Here is a 20,979-nt window from a genome sequence, read left to right as displayed (position 1 = left end):
GATAAAACAGAACCAATTGTCTAAATGTTTCCTAGGCTGAACGGTCCGGCCGTACTAATCAACTTCAAATGCAATTCAGTTAATGCAACTCGATATATCACCGCATAAGCCCTCCCAAACAGGCTTGAAGTTTTTGCCTGAAAGCTTTTTCTTTGATCTTGAGGAGTTCTAACTACATTATATTATAACCATTCTAGTTTTCCATCTTCCAATTTTACTTTTTCCTTTATAGGCATGCTTCAACCAAATTTCTTATCTTCCATTTAAAATATCAGTCTTTGCATTTCACCGTTCTTATCAATTTACAACCAACCAACTTCTCTTTCCAGTTTGACAATGAAAACAACATGTGGTTGTTAAACTAATACGTAGAATTGAAAAGTCTACAATGATGTTAACCTTGAACCAACCACCAAGAAAACGGGAACCAGTCAACTACCAAGAATGATGTTAGCTTGAACCAAAGTCCAAACTATCACATAGGATAGCCTAATTGTAGTAGTGGACCAGTCACAATACACCAAGTCAGTTCCATACGCATTAGACCCATGTATCAGGATGACGTGGCATATTGTGATTGGCCCATTAAAGGATTTGAAGTTGCATTCACTCACCCAATTCACCCACCTACATATCATCCCAATTTCCCACACTCACCTTATATTGGAAGTTACCCCTCTGAAATTGAAATTGATGAAAGTTTTGAATCAGAAATGCAAAGGTTTTGTATTGAAACTCAGCCCTAGTAGATTCTGAATCCAATTATATGAATTATTTACAAAAAAAAAAAAACTTCCTTTAATCCTCTCCTCAAAGAGAATCGGGATCTTCTCTGCCAATAAAATACATGAGACTGGGACCTGTCATGTATGAGATGTGCGGTGTGAGATCATGTTGGTAGGTTGTTGGAATCTCCTAAGGTAAAATTTTCAGTAAAATCAACCTACCATGTAGCATGTAATAGATGTCATGTTGTCTTAACTCAAGCTCAGTGGAAAGAACTTTGGATCCTCAGAATCCCCCAAAAATTAAACATTTCATTTGAAAATGTTGCCACAAGAGCAGTGTCAACAGTTTTATCTGGTAGAGGTATTGGGTCTAATGGAAATTGCCATTTCTGTGGTTTGGGGGTAGATTAAATAAGAGTGGGACTTCAGTCCAATCCTTTGCAGAATGGTGGAGCCAGTGGACAGCCCAGTTAGATGCTATTTCTAATTCTACTCGGACTGACTTGGAGTTGTCAGATATTCTGTTATGGATGGTGTGGAAGGCTAGAAATGATTTTGTCTTTGATGGAATTATCCCCAATGATGCTCTCACCCTCTTATCTGCTAACAGGTTGATGAAGGAAGTTCAGAAAGCTTCCAGAAAGAATCGGAACTCTTCAACTCCTAAAACAAATAAAAGCAATTTTTTGGGACCATTTTGTACAGCTTTTACAGATGGTGGGTTTTCAAAGGATGGTTCAAGTGGTTTTAGTTTGTAAAAGATGATTCTAGTTCTCTTTTAATTGCAAACTGTGGACCTTGTAAAGCTAAATCTGCTTATATAAGCTGCTGAACTAGTAGCTATTTGTGAATGTAGTATGTGGGCCACCAGCAGAGGTTTCTCAAACCTTTTGATCTACTATGACTCCAGGACACTAGTATCTACTTTAAATCAGAGATCTTTTGAAAGCCCTCCGGAGACTTGGCCTCTGCTATCAGATTTTTATAATATTGCAGGTTCATTTAGGCTATGTTTGGTTTGAAGGAAAAGGTAGGGAAAGGAAGGGAAAGACAGGGAAACTTATACAAGGTTTCCTTACCTTTCCCTACTTTTTCCTTCAAACCAAACATAGTCTTATTGGATTAACAGGACTGTTAACAATAAGATAAAAGCAACTATTCTGTTTAATTCTATTTGGTCAATTTTGTTTTTTATATTGGGGTGATTTTTTGAAATAAACAACCAAGGGCCCATGCTCTTAAACATTTTCCACTCAGTTTTAAATGATCATCTTATTACTTTTAGATGGCAAAACAAAACACTTCTTAGTGAAAGGCCAATTAAATAAATAGTTTGCAAACTATAGGGGTGTTTTAGTAAAATGAATACTATAGGATAGGTTTAAGTAAATCCATGAAAACTATTGGGGGTGTTATAGGAAATGACCCTTTCTATTAACATTCACGGAATCCTATTTTTGAATAGAATACCCATATTTATGAATTTGGTCACTTTCTAATTGCGAGGACACAAAATGTAATTTGAACTACTACATTTCTCCTCCTTCAATTCCCTCTCGTTAAGTCTTATATTTAGGATATTAATTACGATTCTTTCATTGAATCATATAATAATTAATCAAACAATAATTGTTTTTATTGATGCTAAATATAAAATACAAATTTAAAACCAGCTCAAAAATGACTTGTTTTCCTATTTGGAGGCGAGTGAATAATTCAACATTTTGGGTTAAACGTGTCAATCATTGATGTCAAAATTAAATAATAACAAAAATATAAAAAATACAAAAAATTTATAGAAAAAACTTGGGCACATCTCTACTATCATATATTCATCATATTAAACAAAAATAAGTGTGACAAATAAGAATAAATTTTATAAAGATAGAAATATAAAAAAATATAAAAAATTTTAAAAATATATTATTTAATATCAGCATCATCATTATCAAAAATTGCCATGTCCAAAACACACGCATTAGTTTATACATATTTGTCAAATGGAAGGAGGTGCATTGTTGGTTGAGAATAAATCATCCACCTTAACACATGGTGTTGTTTTTACCATCAATTTCAAAACCATTTCCGTAAGCCAAAAACTTTGGGCAACCAAAGTCAAAAGTGGTCAAGTATCATTGCGGGAGCATAGTTATTCAAGTCCCAAGCAAAGATGAAAACTTTAAGTTGCGAAGATCAAAGAGACAGAAAGAGATTAGAATATGCAAGTTCCAAAGCAGTACTCGAAGGAAAATGGGAGTTGAAGGAATACGGAGGATACATAAGAATAACAGAAAGAGATTATGGAAGGACAATCTACTTTTTTTGTCTTACAAACTACCGTACAAACTTTTCTTCTCAATTTTTTGTTTGGTAAAGCCAGAAATTGTGCTATATAAGCCAAGGGGTAGTACAATTCCAAACATCACAAAAACAAATAAAGGCAAGATTTCGGCGCAACCTAGAAACACTTATGCTATGTGTAGTTTGAAGAAAAAACCAGGGAAAGAGAGGAAAAAGTAGGGAAACCTATACAAGGTTTCTATAAGTTTCCCTACCTTTCCCTACGTTTTACTTCAAACCAAACACAATCCTAAGAAAGACTTATTAATTAAAGGCAGCATGCGTCAACAGGTTACTTACTTGATTGGCTTCACTAAAAGCATGACCATATCTGACTCCACGGTCCATGGGGATGCACAAATGATGACACTCATCAATCACAATCTTCAGTCTACACGGGGACCCACCACCTTCTTAAACAACCGATAATAAGCTTGTCTCTTTTGATGACGACCGGTTCCTAAAGTTAAAGGTGATATTGTGAGCTTCCCAACACACTTCTGCAAGATTAATGATGGTAATAAGGGGTGAGAAAAAAACCGAAAAATCTGTTAATAGAATTGGTTGGTTTGATTTTGGTTAATCATTTAAAAAATAGGCGGTTAATTGAATCGATTGATATATATTTTTATATAATATTATATATATATTATTTTTTATTTTTATTTTTAAATCTAATAAAAACGTTTGATAGTTTAAGAGTGTTTAGACTGCCGAATTGAGAGCTACGACTTTCGGGTGGCGAACAACCTTCCAGACAATCTAAGTCGTCTGAGTTCTAACACCTACTGCGCAGGCCTTTCTTTCCCTCTCTCTCGGATTCTCCCTCTCTCTCAGTCTCTCTTACAGCTTTCTCTCTCTCGCCTCTCGGTGTCTCTTTGAGCTTTCTCTCTCTCGCCTCTCAGTCTCTCTCTAAACTCTCTTTCTCTCTCTTGCCTCTTAGACTCTCTTTGGATTCTGGCCTTTGGTGCTCCGCCCTCCTATCAGTTCAGCCACCATCAGCACGCCATCTAAGTATTTTGGGTTGAGTTCTTGTACTCTTTTTGTAAGGGGGTATGCCAATGGCAATTATGTAAATAGTAGTACGCATGTACAGTATTTTGATGTATTATTCTATCACTCCCCCAAAAGCTTAACGTACTCTTTGAGGGGAGGGTAGGTAGTCGAGTGAGCTCATAAGCGTGTAAAGGTTAAGCACGAGATCCCCTCGACACTGTACTGTGTGCTTGTGCTTACCACTGATTAATGCAATACAAGTGGCCTTTTGTCTAATTTGTGTGCACTCTTGTTTCCTTTTGTGTGTTGTTGCTTGCATTTGTAGGCTTTCTCGACCCCAATCGAGCGCCGCACGGGGCGCCGTCGAATAGCCCCGTGATAGTTGGTATCAGAGCCACGTTGACACTAGCGGTTGTCAAGCCCAATGAGTCCTTGTCGTGCCCCGCAACAACACTAGCCCGATGAAGAATCATGACACGCAAGAGGAGATCCAAGAAGGGATCTCACGGGTTTATTATGAGGACGAGCCTAGAGATAGCTCTCCCAAAGACACAGGCGTCAACTCAAAGCATAGCAAGCGTGACAAGTCAGTTGACAAGCTTGTGACCATGGACAAGCGCATCATGCACTGTGAAGCAGTGGTTGGAGAAACTCGTGACCGCGTGGACGAGCTTCAACTCAACCTTAAGACCGTAGCTTCGGTCGTGGAAAGATTGGAGGACCAGTCCGGTGATAGCTCCAACAAGCCAGACAACCCACTAGAAGACCTAGTGAAGTGCCTACAGATCCAGCTCGAAGATTTGAAGGGCGAAGTTACCCTTCTGAAGAGGCTGATGGCCAATACAGCCAGCACACCTGCTGCTCCAGCCCCTCCAAAGATCAAAGTCCGCGAGCCTACCTCATATGCAGGGACCCGCAATGCTCGGGAGCTTGACAACTTCCTGTGGCAAATGGAACAATATTTCACCGCTGTCGAACTTGTTGAGGAGGCGGGCAAGGTGCGTACAGTTGTTATGTATCTTACTGATGTTGCTATGTTATGGTGGTGCAGGAGATGTGTTGATGCGGAGCGAGGATTATGCTCCATTAATACCTGGTCTGTGTTCAAAAGCGAGATAAAGCGCCAGTTCTATCCAGAGAACGTGGAGTACCAAGCCCGTCGGAAGCTCAAAAACCTAAAACACACGGGCTCATTGCATGAGTACGTGAAGGAGTTCTCCGCACTATCTCTCGAGATCACGGACATGTCAGATAAGGACATGCTCTTCAACTTCATGGACGGCCTACAACAATGGGCCGAGCTTGAACTCCAGAGACGAGGTGTGAAGGACCTCGCCACAGCCATGGCCGTTGCTGAACAACTGGTAGACAATAGACGACCAAGCAAAGACGGCCCCAAACCCAACTCATATCAAGGCGTAGGGAAGGTTGGAGGTGATAGGAAACCTTACTACGCGCCCAAGGGAGACTCTGGGCCAAGTAAACCTAACACTATGAAGCTCTACAGGAGACCCGAAAGAGACTCTGGTTACAGGGGTGGCCAGTTTGTGAAGAGAACACCTCCGGCACCATGCTTCATCTGTGAAGGAAAACATTGGACTAAGGATTGTCCTAGTCGGGGGAAGCTCAATGCCTTGCTCGCAAAGCTTAGTGATGATGAGCATAGCGAGGAGGAGAAGGAACCAGGGGAGAGAAGAATGGGGGCTCTACGAAGACTCAATGCAATGAAGAAGAAGACGAGCCTGCAGGGAGCATGGAAGTTCAAGCCGAAGGGACTGATGTATGTAGACATTCACTTGAATGGTAAGCCAACAAGAGCCATGGTGGATACAGGTGCTACCCACAACTTTATCTCTATGGAGGAGGCATCCCGAGTAGAACTTGCACCTACCAAGGAAGTCGGATGGTTGAAGGCTGTGAAATCTAATGCCAAACCCATACAAGGTGTAGCTCATGGGGTGGTCTTGCAACTTGGTGACTGGGAAGGGACGATAGACATCTCTGTCGTGCCCATGGATGATTTTCAGGTTGTTCTCGGCATGGACTTCTTAACTCAAGTAAAGGCGGTGCCCATGCCTTTCCTCAACAAAGTGTGCATATTCGAAGATCAGACCCCTTGCATGGTTCCAGTTGTGCCAGAGACCACGTCCACCCCCAAGATGCTCTCAGCATTGCAACTCAAGGATGGAGTGTGGAAAGGACATGCCACTTACCTAGCCACATTGGTGGACTCCGACCTGCCTGACCCACCAACCGGGCATATCCCGCCAACGATTGCTATGGCACTAGAAGAATTTCAGGATGTCATGCCTCCCACATTGCCAAAGAAGCTTCCCCCAAGGAGAGAAGTTGATCACAAGATTGAGTTGGAGCCTAGAACCAAACCACTGGCACACCCACCATACAGAATGTATCCTCCTGAGTTGGCCGAGCTACGAAGGCAGTTGAATGAGTTGTTGGATGCTGGATTGATTCGGCCTTCTAAGGCCCCTTTTGGAGCACCAGTCCTGTTTCAAAAGAAGCATGATGGATCTCTTCGGCTCTGTATTGACTACCGAGCTCTCAACAAGCTCACCATCAAGAACAAATATCCCATACCTTTGGTGGCCGACCTCTTTGACCAGCTCAGTAGGGCCAAGTACTTCACCAAGCTAGACCTGAGGTCGGGGTACTATCAAGTGCGCATAGCTGAAGGAGATGAACACAAAACAGCTTGTGTTACACGATATGGGTCCTTCGAATTTCGAGTCATGCCCTTTGGGCTCACCAATGCTCCAACCACCTTTTGTACATTGATGAACAGAATATTTCTTCCCTACCTAGACCAGTTTGTGGTTGTGTATATTGATGACATTGTAATTTACAGTAGAACCTTGGAGGAACATGTTGACCACCTCCGTACTGTTTTCCAGGTCTTGCGGGACAACAATCTGTTTGTTAAGAAGGAGAAATGTTCTTTCGCCACAGAAGAGGTGGCCTTCCTCAGACATATAATCCAAGCAGGCACAATCAGCATGGATCCAACTAAAGCCAAAGCCATTCAAGATTGGGCACCGCCCACCAGGGTCACCAAACTTCGCTCCTTCCTTGGCCTCGTGAACTACTATCGAAGATTCATCTCTGGTTTCTCAGCACGAGCCACTGCCCTCACCAACTTACTGAAGAAGACTAGTATGTGGACTTGGAGTGAATGTTGCCAAACAACTTTTGATGACTTGAAGAGAGCTGTCTCAGCAGAACCTGTCCTCGACTTGCCTGATCCAAGCAAGCCGTATGAGCTACACACAAATGCTTCTGATTTTGCCATTGGTGGGGTCTTGATGCAAAAAGGACATCCCATCGTCTTTGAAAGCTGCAAGTTGAATGATACAGAGAGGAGGTACACTATGCAAGAGAAGGAGATGACAACCATCGTCCACTGCCTCCGCACATGGCGACACTACCTGCTTGGCCCCAAGTTCGTGGTCAAGACTGACAACATAGCTACTAGTTATTTTCAGTCATAGAAGAAGCTGAGCCTTAAGCAAGCTCGATGGCAAGATTTCTTAGCGGAGTTTGACATGACTCTAGAGTACAAGCCAAGGCCGATGAACAGGGTTGCTGATGCACTTAGCAGGAAGGCCGAGCTTGCAGCACTATCCACAGGTGAAAGTCCCTCTCAAAGCCAGATCAGACTGGACATCATTAAGAGCATCAAGGAAGGACTCTAGAAGGACCCCATCGCTCAGAGCCTATTGACAACGGCTCGTGAAGGGAAGACTAGGCGGTTTTGGGTTGAAGAAGGCCTTCTTTTGACAAAGGGAGGGCGGATATTTGTACCGAGAGTTGAAGACTTGAGGAAGACTCTCCTACGTGAATGTCATGAAAGCTTATGGGCAGGACACCCCGGGTGGCAACGTACCTTGGCACTTCTACAACATGCCTACTATTGACCTCATATGGAGCAAGATGTTCGAGAATACACAAGGACATGCCTAATTTGCCAGCAAGACAAGCCTAAGCGTGCCAAGCCTCTTGGACTCCTACAACCTCTTCCAACTCCCTCACAACCTTGGGAGAGTGTTTCCATGGACTTCATCAGCGGTCTTCCTAAAGTGGGAGACTATGCATCCATCATTGTTGTTGTTGATAGATTTTCCAAGTATGTCGCTTTCACCCCAGCACCAAGGCACCTTTCAGCTGAAGACACGGCATACCTTTTCTTCAAGCACGTGGTGAAATATTGGGGAGTCCCACAAAACATTGTTAGTGATCGAGATCCCCGATTCACTAGTGCTTTCTGGACAGAACTATTCAAGCTTCTTGGCTCGAACTTGAACTTCTCCAGCAGTAGCCATCCAGAGTCAGATGGGCAGACAGAGAGAATGAATTCCCTCCTTGAAGAGTACCTCCGCCATTTTGTATCAGCTACACAGAAGAATTGGGTTCGATTGCTGGACATTGCACAATTCTCTGTCAACTCACAAAAGAGCTCCTCCACCAATCAAAGTCCTTTTGAAGTCATCACCGGCCAACTACCAAGATGTCCGCACAGCATCGTCAATGACCATCAAGGAAGAAGCCCTCGAGCCTTCACTTTCACCAGGGAATGGAAAGAATGCCTTGACATTACTCGAGCCTCCCTAGAGAAAGCCTCCAGAAGAATGAAGAAATGGGCCGATTTGGGTAGACGGCCCGAGAACTTCCAAATAGGTGACCTGGCCTTAGTAAAACTCCATACCCATTGCCTTAGGTTCTTTCGAAGAGTACACCCCGGGCTTGTGAGAAAATATGAGGGACATTGCAAAATAATAGCCAAAGTAGGAACTTCAACCTACAGACTCAAATTACCCCCCTGGCTAAAAGTACACCCTGTCTTTCATGTAAGCCAACTTAAACCCTACCATGCCGACAGCCAAGATACCTCCCGAAACCAAAGTCAACGCCCACACCCATCCTACCAACCACCCAAAAACCGATCCCTTGACTCCATCCTCAACCATAGGTTGTCCCAATCCTCCCAAACATCAGAATGGGAGTACCTGGTGAAATGGAAGGGACCTGCAAAAGAAGACACATGGGAGCTAGCAGAAGGCCTCATTCCGTTCGCAGAGAAGCTGGACAAGTACCTGAGGAAGAATCTTCGAGGATGAAGATTGAATTGAGTGGGGGAGATTGTGACGGTTCAGCCACCATCAACGCCATCAGCACGTCATCTAAGTGTTTTGGGTTGGGTCCTTGTACTCTTTTTGTAAGGGGGTATGCCAATGGCAATTATGTAAATAGTAGTATGCATGTACAATATTTTGATGTATTATTCAGTCACTCCCCCAAAAACTTAATGTACTCTTTGAGGGGAGGTAGGTAGTCGAGTGAGCTCATAAGCGTGTAAAGGTTAAGCACGAGATCCCCTCGACACTGTACTGTGTGCTTGTGCTTACCACTGATTAATGCAATACAAGTGGCCTTTTGTCTAATTTGTGTGCACTCTTGTTTCCTTTTGTGTGTTGTTGCTTGCATTTGTAGGCTTTCTCGACCCCAATCGAGCGTCGCACAGGGCGCCGTCGACTAGCTCCGTGACACTCCGATCGGTTCACCGACGGCCTACGACACTGGTGATCCGCGATATTGGTGGCTCGGCTACGGATTAGAGACTAATGCATCTCGACGACACTGGCAATCCCAGTTACTGTGTTTTTCCTTTTTTTTTTTTTAATTTTAAGGGTACATAATAACCAAAAAACCGAACTGTGGTTAACTAGTCGACTAGTTAACTGGTTGTATCGGTTTGGTTTCTATTCGGTTAAATGTAAAAATTGAACCTATCAGTTCGATCCAGAAAATTACCCCATGGTTCGGTTAATCGAACCGTGAGCACCCCTAGTGGTAACACCTAGACCTGTTCATGGTTTGAGCTGGGTTTGGGCCAAACTTTGCCTCTTTATAAACAGAAAATTATGAGGCTTGAGCCCAAGCCTAGCCTTATATAAAGCCGGAAGCCCAACTTTGATAGGTATTATTTTTAGAGCTTGAGTCCGAGCCCGTGGGCTTAAAATTTTGTCCAAGCCCAATTTAAGATAGGTCAGGTCGAGCTAGCCCATCAAGCTACCTGACCCATAAACAAGTCTAGTAACACCAAATCAATAGGCTTTAAGATTCAAAACTTGATCATGATGATTTCTAGCAATACTAAGTTATACATGAGCTATTGGGGTCATGAGAGACATCAAAATTAATTTTAGTGGCTCAAGACCAAATCAACCCCCAACAACGTCTCACAACATATCTCCGCCGTGTATTGGAAACATCTTCCGATAATGACATCATTATTTATGGTATTATCATCATAAAATGGCAGATATGCTGTGCGATATTGTAGGGGACAGTTTTGTCGGAGGCTGATTTGAACTCCATTTATTAATTGATTGATCATCCATATTATTAAAGTTGTCTTTAAGATCCACAAAAAAAAAAAAAAAAGGAAAAAATAGAGTTTTTTCAAGCAAAATAGGTGGGGTCATCATCTTATATTTAAATGATTCAAGTTATTAGATTTAAATTCATAATTTCTCAACCTTTTCATTTAATATTTGAATATATAATAAATAATATAAAAAGTAATATTTATAAAATTTAAATTATAATATGATAAACTTTGAACAATATGTTAATATATTATAATAATCTACATATTAAATTATTCAATTTAATCAATAAATATAATAAAAGTTTTAAATTATATTATTATTATTGAAAAACAATTTTTTAAAGAATATATTTCATTTTTTTAAAAAGGAGAATAAAATAGGTTACACGGTAGACCCTAGAACCGACCGAACCATGTTCACACTTACTCTACATTTACGCTTTTCGCTGCTTGTTTCGTAAATCCAAAAGACAGTATTATTTGCTGCTCTTGAGCCGTGATTTAGTAATAACGCTCCATTTAATGATTTAATCTGGAGCGTCCGATTCCCTCCGGGTAATGCATCCGGTGAGGTAAACCGTAAACCGTACATTATGATGATTATATTCTAACCTAACGGCTTTAAAATAATCCTCTACTGCAGCGTGCGTGCTTCATTGTTCATTCTTTCAAAATAAACGCAGCCGGTGAGGACGGCGGTATACTGCTGTTACTTTCCTCTCTGCACAGCAGAAGAAGAGGAGAAGAAAGAGAAGAAGAAGAAAGAAGAAGAAGAAGAAAGAAGAAGAAGAAGAAGTTATTCGAGATAAAGATGTCGATGATGGAGATGATGCTGATGTTGGTGATGGTGATGATGATGATGATGATGCATGTTGATGCTAGCGACACGAATCGGGCTTTTCAGCCGTGCTCGGACACGAAGATACAGAGATCGGACGGTTTCACTTTTGGGATCGCTTTCGCTTCGAGGAGGTCGTTTTTCTACAATAGTTCACAGCAGCTCTCTCCATGCGACAGACGCCTGGGTCTCTCATCATCAAGCTCTCAGCTCGCGGTTTTCAGGCCCAAGGTGGATGAAATTTCTCTGCTCACCATCAACACCACATCCTTCTTCCCGGTACGCATTTTAGGGTTTATTTCCTTCTCAATAGGATAAGTTTATGTTCTATGGTTTCGATTATGCAATTCGTGGAATCTGAATTTTGGACTTCTTGCTAGGTTTCGTCAAATTAGTTCGCTGCTTAGACCGACGTTTGCAAATTTTGATATTTTTCGTTATTTTGTTGTTATTATGGTTTTTGCTTTGATAAGTGTAGGTTTGCAAATGTAGATAGTGAATTCATTAGGGTTATTGACTTTGAATAGAACATCCAAAGTACAATGAATTTAAGTAAATGGTGAGTTGTTGACTTTGATTGGAGCATTTAAACTTTTAGTGACGCAACGCGATAATCCCGGACTGGTGATGATCAAGTTAATGTGGCATAAGAGGTCTGCTTCACTTAGTGTTAGGTAGAACTGTAGAAATGCTCTGTGAATAAGAGATAATTTGATCCCTTGGATGGGTTTGTAAGGGGAATCTGATAGCTACTCAATGAAGATCGACAATGCCCGTTCATATGATCATATTACTCCATGTAAGACTAACAGTAAATTTGATTGCCTCTTTGTTTGCTTGCATGCTTTAAATTTTGTAGTTCTGTAACATTGGGAGATGGCTATTAAAGTAGTGAGTATCTTGATTTCTGGCTATTGGCTAATGGTTTGTGGACATGTTTGGTTTGTTTAATTGCTAAAATTCTAACGAGTGGATATATGGGTTTGGTTGAATTCTCTCAATCTCATTGCATGTGTATCTTTTTACAAGGAGATAAAGAACCTTAACCCCTTGTTGGAGGGAGGGGAGGGGGGAGATTGATGGGGATTTTCATTAAGTGGATCTCAAGGATAAGGAGCCTATGAATGAGTCGGAGGAAGAAGATTAAGAGGAAGTTCAGATATATCAAATACATCACCTTGGAGTATTAGTAGTGGTTGATCCGGTTCATCAGAAAGTGCGGGTGGAGAAGTCACTGGGGCCCAAGGATTACTTCTGTACTTTGTTGTCCCTAAGGATCATGTTATAATCCCCTTTACTTCTTTATTGAATATTGTTCATATAAAATGTTTCTAGTTTTGAGGGGAATTTGAGAAATTTTGACAATCATGACACTCAAGGCAGAGGAATTGAATGGGTTTCAAGTGAACTTGTCCTATCTTCTGACAATCAGTTGTTGCTCAACCCTCAATCTTTAAGAAAGTGCTACGGTGTAGTCTATTATCTTGCAAAACAGTAAGAGAAAAATTCCAGTTATGTCTTATTAACAGAAACATGCCAAGTAAGAAGGTATGGGCATTTGAAGATATACATGATTTACATTGAAAATAGCACTCATATGATAAGCCTGTATATCCCTTTCAGACGTTTTTCTTCATGAACACATGGATTGATATTAACTGCCTGGTAAAAGGTCATGGGCAGTGTTTGACTTGAGGCTGGTTGCATTATTCCCATATCATCCAGCACCAGAAATGGTTGAGGGTTGGTTGACAACGGTTTACTTTTTCTATCAGCTTCTTGTATAGGTATCCTCAAAAGTGAAACTCCACAGGCAAGTCACTGGGAAGTATCAATCCAATTAGTGCTGGGAGTAAAAGGCAGTGGAAAGTGGCAACTAGTTCAACTAGTTTTTGAGAATAATCAACACTCATGCGGAGAATAATGAAAATTAATTCCTGAAAGGTCCTAACTGCTAAATTTGAAAGTGATAATAAGGAATGAATATTCACAAGGGTCTGTCTTGTGAGACATGAAAGATTGATATTCTCCTTCTCAGAAAAATGAACCGGGTTTGTTTGTTTGTTTTCTTGGGGCATGGTCAGATAGATGGATTTTTCTTGAAGATGCTTCATAGTCTTGCATCAGTTTTACAAGTCTCATCATTTTCTTTTTCTCCTTTAGCTACTATTATTTTCATGCAGTTTTCTCTATATTTTCAAGGATTCTTAGCATCATGGACCTTGTCCAAAACCATAAGACAACAAAACATGAAAAAGGATTTTTTCTTTTTTGCAAATATAGGGGGTTAATAGGTGTGAAGTCTTGTCCTTTTATTGTTATAAGAGGCCTGTAGTGCTAGCATCTGCTGTTTTGAAAGATAAATGTTACTGTCAACTAGAGCCAATGGATACATATGTGCATTGGCTGGTGCTTATTAGATTTTATAAACTCGTGTTGCAACAAGTTATTATTTTCAACTGATTCCCTGATGCAAAAAGGAAGACCAATTGCTTATTTGAGCCAAGAACTCCATGGCAAGAATCTCTTTCTACCTACATACAAAAAGGAGTTAGTTAGCCATCATTGTTGCTTTCCAAAATTGGTGCTATTACTTGATTGGACAACATTTTATCATCAAAACAGTCCAAAGAAGCCTTAAGTTTCTGTTGAACCAGAGCCCAGAGGGTTGTAACCCCAGCTCAATGGAGGTGGCTAACCAAGCTAATGGGGTTCGGTTATGTAGTAGAATACAAGAGGGGTAGAGAAAATGATGATATCGATGCCTTGTCATGATGGGGAGATGTTGAAATGTTGGCTATATCCATTGCTAAGCCTAATGGATAGGCAAGGTAGGGGTAGCGAAATATTGGCTTATCCATCTGCTCATATACTCTGTGCTTTTTTAATGAAAACTGTTTTTTTTTTCAAAAAAAAAAAAAAGTAAGGGAAGAAAGTCTAACTGATCCCTATCTACAACACATTAAGACACACAACTAGAAGATAACACCTTATGGTATCAAGATATCAAGCTAAGGATGGATTACTTTGGCCTCTAAGGAAGAATCCTATTGGGCCCTACTTCTTGTATGAGGACTCTTTTTAATGAACACCATGAATCACCTTTAGCATGACACTCAGGATACCATAAAACACTTCTCTGAATTAGAGATGCCTATTATTGGCTTGGAATCAAGAAAGATGTGATGGATTGGGTGAGGGAATGTGATGTCTACCAATGCAATAAGGCTGAAAATGTACCTTTACCTAACAACTATACGTGCAGCGATAATGTCAGCATGAAGCTGCCTGTAATATTTGTATCCTAAAGTTGATATGCAAACAAGTTGTAGAGGAAGGATTACTAGATGTGGAGCCGCCTATTGTTGAAACATTGAAGCTTTATTCTAAGCATGTGAAAGAAGTGCCTGAAGATGTTATCCAAGCACTTGAGGAATAACTTTAATCAAAACAGTAATGATGAGATTGGTAGTTGAGTTCCCCAAAGATTTCAATTTCTTCTTCCTTATGGTTCCTAGTATAGAATGCATAGATCATGAGATCATGAATTGGAACAAATTTTGATTCTTCCTTGCCTGAAAACATGGTTATGTTTTTTTCCTTTTTTTTCCCGGAACTGGGGGAGATGATGCAAATAAGGATGCAAGGAAAGGATCAATTGAGAAATAATTTTCCAACTCCTACACTAGTTTCAGAATTTTTGGAAATGGTGATATTAATATTTTTTTTGTAGATTTTTAAATTCATTATCTAGTTTGTGGATGTCTTAGGAATAAAGTTATTAAGATTTCTAGCAACATAATATTATTAGTAAATTAGAATTACTATTTGTGATGATTTTGGACTTACTATTTATAGCAATCCCCATATTTATTATTATAACAAAATCATAATTTATTATTTTTAATAATTTCTTTTTTTCTATATTAAGTTAGTTTTAACATATTATAGAGCCAACTCTTTTGCTCTTCTCACTCATTCCACAGTTCCACTACAGCCATCACTTCTGCCCTCAATGAATCACCAACTCCAATTGGCCCTGAATACAAAGCAACAGCATTACCATTTTCATCCCTAAAGGCCCCTCCTACTCCTGATTGCACTGGGTTTCTTTCCCAAAGTGTTGCTATCAAGTTAAGCTTAATGAAGTCTTTCTGTGGTTGTGTCCACGGAAAAAAAAAGAAGAAAAAGCTCTCTCCATTGAAGTCTTAGTTGCAGAAGTGTCTGCTACCTCTCTCCATCAGTGTTTTAAAAGGCATGGGAGGCGTATGCCTGGAGGTGCGCCTTGAGGTGAGGTGCTCCCAAAATGCCCTGAGGCGTATGCTAGAGGCGCAGATACCTCTGAGGCGTACACCTCTTGTGCTTTTTTCATGAGGTGTGCTAGAGGCGTATGCCTCATGCGCCTCATGCACATCTGATATAAAAAGACAAAAAAAAAAAGAAAAAAAAGAATGGAAAGGAAAGGAAAAAGAAAGAGAAGAAAAAAGAGAAAAGGGAAGGGAAGGGAAGAAAAAATAAGGGGAAAGGAAGTGGTTTGCTCCCCAGACCCCCTCGCCCCCTTTTCGATGCAGTCCAATTTGTTTTTTTAGAGTTAGGGGGGTCTTGCTCCCGCTCCGGCTCCGCTTCGATAAGACCCCTCCCCCCTTCAACTAATGTTATGCATCTTTATTATTCTTAATATAAAATATTTTTATTAAAAATAAAGAAAAATGAGATCCCCCCTTCCTCTTCTTTCTCCTCCCAACCCCCACGTCTTAAGGAGGCTTACGCTTCTTGCATTCTGAACTACGACGCCTCATGCCTCTAGGTAGTGGAACGCCTCGCGTCACGCCTCCACGATTTAAAACGTTGCTCTCCATTAAGTATTTCATTGACTGAAAATGAAGAAAAAGCTTCCAAAGTTTTAACCCATTGGGCAATCCTCACTTAAAAAAAGAAACAAGTGAGGGGGAAAAGGAGAAAAATTCCTAGCAATAACCAAAATTTACCAGTTTAAAAAAAAAAAAAGAAAAACAGAATTTTCCAAGCCAGACTTTCTTTTATCAAATCAAAAGAATGCTATTCGAGAAATCCTACAGAAGGATTTCTTGATCTTCAAAGATGCCAAAACTCAGGGAGGATGAAATGCTAGTCTCTTAAATATGTTGGGAACATTTTCAGGAAAGTAATGGAACCTTTGTCATTGATTGTATACTTGTTTTGTTGATTACAAGAAAAAAAAAACTGTTTTGCATTGGAAATATTTTCAGGAAAAGCATGGAACCTTTGCCATTGATCGCAATTTGCGTATTTGTTTTGTTGATTAAAGGTGCATGAGGCTTGCCCCTTGAGGTTCATGCCTAGAAGGTATAATGCACATGGGTCACACTTCGAGTGCCTTTGTCAATTCTGTATATAACACATTAATTGTAGTTACAGTTTACGTCACAAGAATGGATTAAAGAATAATTATAAAATCTCAATGTGCTTAGTTTTGAATTTTACGTATATTTAGGGTTTTGAACACCCATTTGAGGTATCGATTTACATTCAGTAGTATCCTAATTGTCTGGAAGGATTTGAATGAAATCTTTATACCTCTGTTTAGTCCTTGTTTATATGATGAATTCATCTTTACATTCTTTTATAAATTTTTCTGTAGTTCTATACTTTTATCATTTTTGTTCATGTCATTTTTTCCTACCTCATGCATTAGAAGATCCTAATATCTCATCTCACACCTCTATGCAAACACTGGTTTATGGTTTGTCAGGAGAATTATGGCTACATGGTTGCATTTGCGGGGAGGAAATATGCAGCAAGATCTCCCCCTGCTTTTGTTGCAAACAGTACCTATATGGTAACCAGCTTTACTCTGGTAAGTAGATCATTACATCAGACCTGGGTTGGTATGAATTCAAAATCACGTTTTCTTCTTATTTCTTTTCTATTTTTTGATGGATAACTATTAACTCTAAATTTTATTATACAACAAGAAAATAAATTACATAAGTCGGTATCTTTCCCATTGTGAATGCAGGTTCTCGAATTTCAGAAGGGTAGGCTGCAGAACTTGTACTGGAAGAGAGATGGATGTGCTTCGTGCTCAGGAAAGTCTAATTTTGTCTGCCTCAACAAACAAGACTGTGCAATCGGAACGAATAGTTGTAAAGGCCGAGGTGGGTCTGCAGATTGCAGCTTAGGAATACAGCTAGCTTTCTCAGGCACAGACAAGCATGAAGCTGTGCTCAATTCATGGTATGAAGTGAAAAATCTTCGTCAGTATTCCCTCTATGGCCTGTATTCAAACCTCAGGGATTCTCTCACCAGCCAGTTCAACAACTTCTTCTAATTGAATTACATTTTCTTCTTCATTTGTCTTGTCCTCATCCTCGTTGTAACGATCAATTTGTGTAAATTTACACTTGTGAATGTCAATTCTTACTGTGAAGTAGCTTAAAGAATGGCCGGGTTAAGACTGTGCATGCATACGAACAGGTGAGGTCTATCCCAATCCCATCGAGGTTGTCAGTGATAAAATTATACTTTGAGATATCAAAAGAAAGTATCGGTCAGTATCGAGAGCTTTTTTTTTTTTTTCTTTTTGTAAATTAGGTCCAGAGGGGGCCAGTTTAAGGTCTATCCATTCTCTGAAGGTTCAAAAATTGGATATGATATGCCCCGTATCAGGCGTATTGTTGGATACTTTTTTTTAATTTCTTTGAACCTTGCTCTGAACCAGCCAAGACCCCGAAACACTCTCTGCAATGGCATATTAGGAGGCTCCTCATATATATTGGCCGATAATAGTTCAACACATATTGAAATTCCAAACCTTGGTTGATACTTGGTGCTCCATAGGTGGCAAAATGGGTTCAACCCATTCTAGCAAAGATTGAGGAAGAAGTAAGCATCTAGGTGCGGCTCTCAGGAGCATGCCCCATGACAAGTGTGGGAGATTTTCCATTGCATGTTGAGATGTGGGTTTGCTGTGTGGGGTGTCGATCAAAACTTGGAAAGATAATATTATTAATGCTATGTACGAGAACATAAAATATATTGTTATTCAAACAGGATGGACAAAAGTCGAGAAAGAAAGAATAAAGTAACTTATATTCGTGCAGAAAAGTGCCTAGTAATACTAATGAGAGGGAGAGAGAGAGAGAAAGGAATACATCGTTTATTAAAGAAAAAGAAAATCTGAAGTTGGATAAAGCAATTAGGCTGGATAGTGGTAACCTTAAAAAAATCGGAAGTTGGCTAAAGCATGTTCTTCCTGGCTTCATCACTCTGGAACCTGCGGCTACGGGGTTGCAGTGGGTAACCAAAGATGGTGTGGAGAGACAGAATCTGTCCCGCAGTGAGAATATTGACTTTAAGAACACTTGAATAATGATGGAAAGGAAGTGTGCCCGAAAGAGAACAATAAAAGAGAGTGACGATAATCCAATCTAGAGGATTCAAAAGATTGGTTGACCAATATGGGCTAATTGACATGAATAGTTTGAGGTAGTAAATTCAAGTCGAGATCCTAACAAATGATCGAGGCTTCTTTATCCAAATGCGTATTTATAGAACTTACCTTTCCTTGTATGGACCATATTCCTCTTTTTCTCTATCTTCCCCTCCTAACACTCAAGCAGAGGCCTAAGCCGTTTACATTTGGGGGGTGTTCTTGTTTTGAATTTGGAGAGGAGAGAAAGTTTGTTAATGGGATTTTGCTTTCCATTAGCCAAAAATCCTATGTTTTTTTTTTTTTTTCATTTCTATGTGGGGATTAGAGAAAGTTAATTTTCCTGCGTAAGTGATACCCATTTCCTAGGTGGATAAATAACTTTCCCACATAGGGAGAAAGTTGTCAACATTTGGATAGAACAAAAATGTCATTTCTAATAATTGATTTCTATGGCTAAAATGATCATTGCCTTATTTACCTGAGAAATAAAAGAACATAGGTAAATGCACTTACTTGGGTAAGTGTTTCTCAAGAAAAACTTACCCAGATAATTGTATTTACCCAGGTAAGTAACTTACCAAAAAGCGAATGGGGTCTTGAAGGAATGTGGAGAACGTGTAATTTATTTGAAAATATTATAAAAAAAATCTTAGGAAGTTGAGGTTACTTGGGTCAAGAGGAGTTCAATTTTTGAAAAAAAAAAAAGTTAACTACAAAGCGACTGTTTGGCATCGTTGCCGTTTCTTGGAGCAACAACGCCACATCAGTGCCACATAGGAAAAAACAGTGCTCTAGGAAACAACCATCTGTTTGGAACCATTTTTTTCATAGAAAACGGTGCTCCAAACTGCACCTTGGAAATCGGGAAGGCATGGCTTGGAGCAATGCCAAATTTGGTGTTTCTTGGAGCTGCAACTCATTAATGCCAACAGGGCAATGATGTGGCACTGGATAATGGGTAGAAGTGCATAAAACGTTTCTTAGAGCATTGGTACCAAACAAAAAAAAGTTGTTGCTCCAGGAAACGTTCTACCTAGCAGCAACGATTCCAAACAAAAATATGCACCATTTTCTCCAACCCACACATCATGCAACTGTAGCATCGATGCCAAACATAAACATAGTTAATGAAATAAAGAAATGGAATGTAAAAAAAAATGGAAATATTCATGACAAAAAAATACATAAGTTTGGAAAAGTTAAAGGAGGTGCAAGATAGACTCTATCTATGGATGACGGTACACTCCTCCATGAAAGTGGTGTTACAGAAACAGCTTAACATTATTCTCTAACAGGAATAGGCTCACTGCGCCCAGAAAGTGAGACTAAATGAGATTAACTTGGAGACAAGAACAATAAGTACTTTCACACAATGGCAACGATAAGAAAAAATAAAAATAAGGCCCCATTTGGTTCGCAGGAATAAGGTTCTGGGATCGGATTTGGAATGGGCTATTCCAATTCTAACTGTTTGGTTGAGCAGAACTAGAATTCCATTTCGGCTATTCCCATTCCTGCTGGAATGGCATTCCCCCATTTGTGTTTGAGGGAATGGTTGTACCCTGCCCCTCCCTTGGGAATGAAATTTCATTCTTGCTGATTCCAATTTTTATTTTCATTCTTGTTTGAACCAAACAGACTATGAGAATATACCATTCTGATTCCGATTCTGATTTCGACTGCAAACCAAATGGATGCTAAAATCTTCAAAATTAAGGATCATAAAAGAGTTTAATTCGGACCAGAAACATCATGGAAATAAAAGAAAGATTTGCTCTATTCTTGAAAACAGATTCCACACTCTGGGTAAAAGGCATATGAATGAAGTCACTAACCTTATCTGCCCGTGCATCGTAGAGGAACAAAATGAAAGAAGAGATGTTTTGTAAGAAGAATATATGGGAAGCTCTAAATTGAATGCATGGTTTAAAAGTCTGAGTCCAGATGGGCTGAATGTTTCCTTCCTTTAAAAAACATTAGGTCATTATCCAGATTCTATTGAAAAAGTGAAAACCCATAATTGGTTGATGATTTTAGGTCAATTAACTTTTGTAACATGATATACAAATTTGTTGTCAAAAATCTTGTTAATGGAGTTAAGCAGCCTCTCTTTGAGACATGGTATCCTCGTATCTAAGTGTGTTTGTGCCCCATAAAAATATCGTGGATGGTATTCTAATTGTGCATGAAATGTTTAATAAAATAAGAAAAAAAAGGGATGAGGAATGATATTGTG

At 39.8% G+C, this 20,979-nt stretch overlaps 2 protein-coding genes across 2 annotated transcripts; both read left to right on the top strand.

The window, feature by feature from the left end:
• Positions 1-4,525: 4,525 nt before the first annotated feature.
• Positions 4,526-7,570, top strand: LOC148847649 (uncharacterized). Its single transcript, XM_088951277.1, has one exon. It carries the CDS (start codon positions 4,526-4,528, stop codon positions 7,568-7,570), a length of 3,045 nt encoding a protein of 1,014 aa, XP_088807403.1.
• A 3,657-nt stretch (positions 7,571-11,227) lies between these two features.
• LOC148847648 (uncharacterized) lies at positions 11,228-17,751 on the top strand. The gene is made up of 3 exons (XM_088952105.1): positions 11,228-11,587; positions 17,061-17,165; positions 17,328-17,751. The coding sequence occupies exons 1-3, from the start codon at positions 11,282-11,284 to the stop codon at positions 17,637-17,639; spliced, it is 723 nt and encodes a 240-aa protein (XP_088808231.1). The 5' UTR covers positions 11,228-11,281; the 3' UTR covers positions 17,640-17,751.
• The last annotated feature ends 3,228 nt before the right edge of the window (positions 17,752-20,979 follow it).

The sequence above is a fragment of the Nelumbo lutea genome, chromosome 6 (assembly GCF_056320005.1).
Source record: "Nelumbo lutea isolate HS-2025 chromosome 6, American lotus-T2T, whole genome shotgun sequence".
In the NCBI taxonomy this organism is placed as follows: domain Eukaryota; kingdom Viridiplantae; phylum Streptophyta; class Magnoliopsida; order Proteales; family Nelumbonaceae; genus Nelumbo; species Nelumbo lutea.
The sequence above is the reverse complement of the archived record's forward strand: the minus strand, read 5'-3'. Positions and strand labels throughout refer to the sequence as shown.

Bases quoted from the DNA above. Each gene is read 5' to 3' on its own strand.
- LOC148847649 (XM_088951277.1), top strand. From the start codon at position 4,526: ATGAAGAATCATGACACGCAAGAGGAGATCCAAGAAGGGATCTCACGG.
- LOC148847648 (XM_088952105.1), top strand. From the start codon at position 11,282: ATGTCGATGATGGAGATGATGCTGATGTTGGTGATGGTGATGATGATG. The intron at 11,588-17,060 runs GTACGCATTTTA...ATGGTTTGTCAG, and splicing joins ACACCACATCCTTCTTCCCG to GAGAATTATGGCTACATGGT. The intron at 17,166-17,327 runs GTAAGTAGATCA...TTGTGAATGCAG, and splicing joins TGGTAACCAGCTTTACTCTG to GTTCTCGAATTTCAGAAGGG.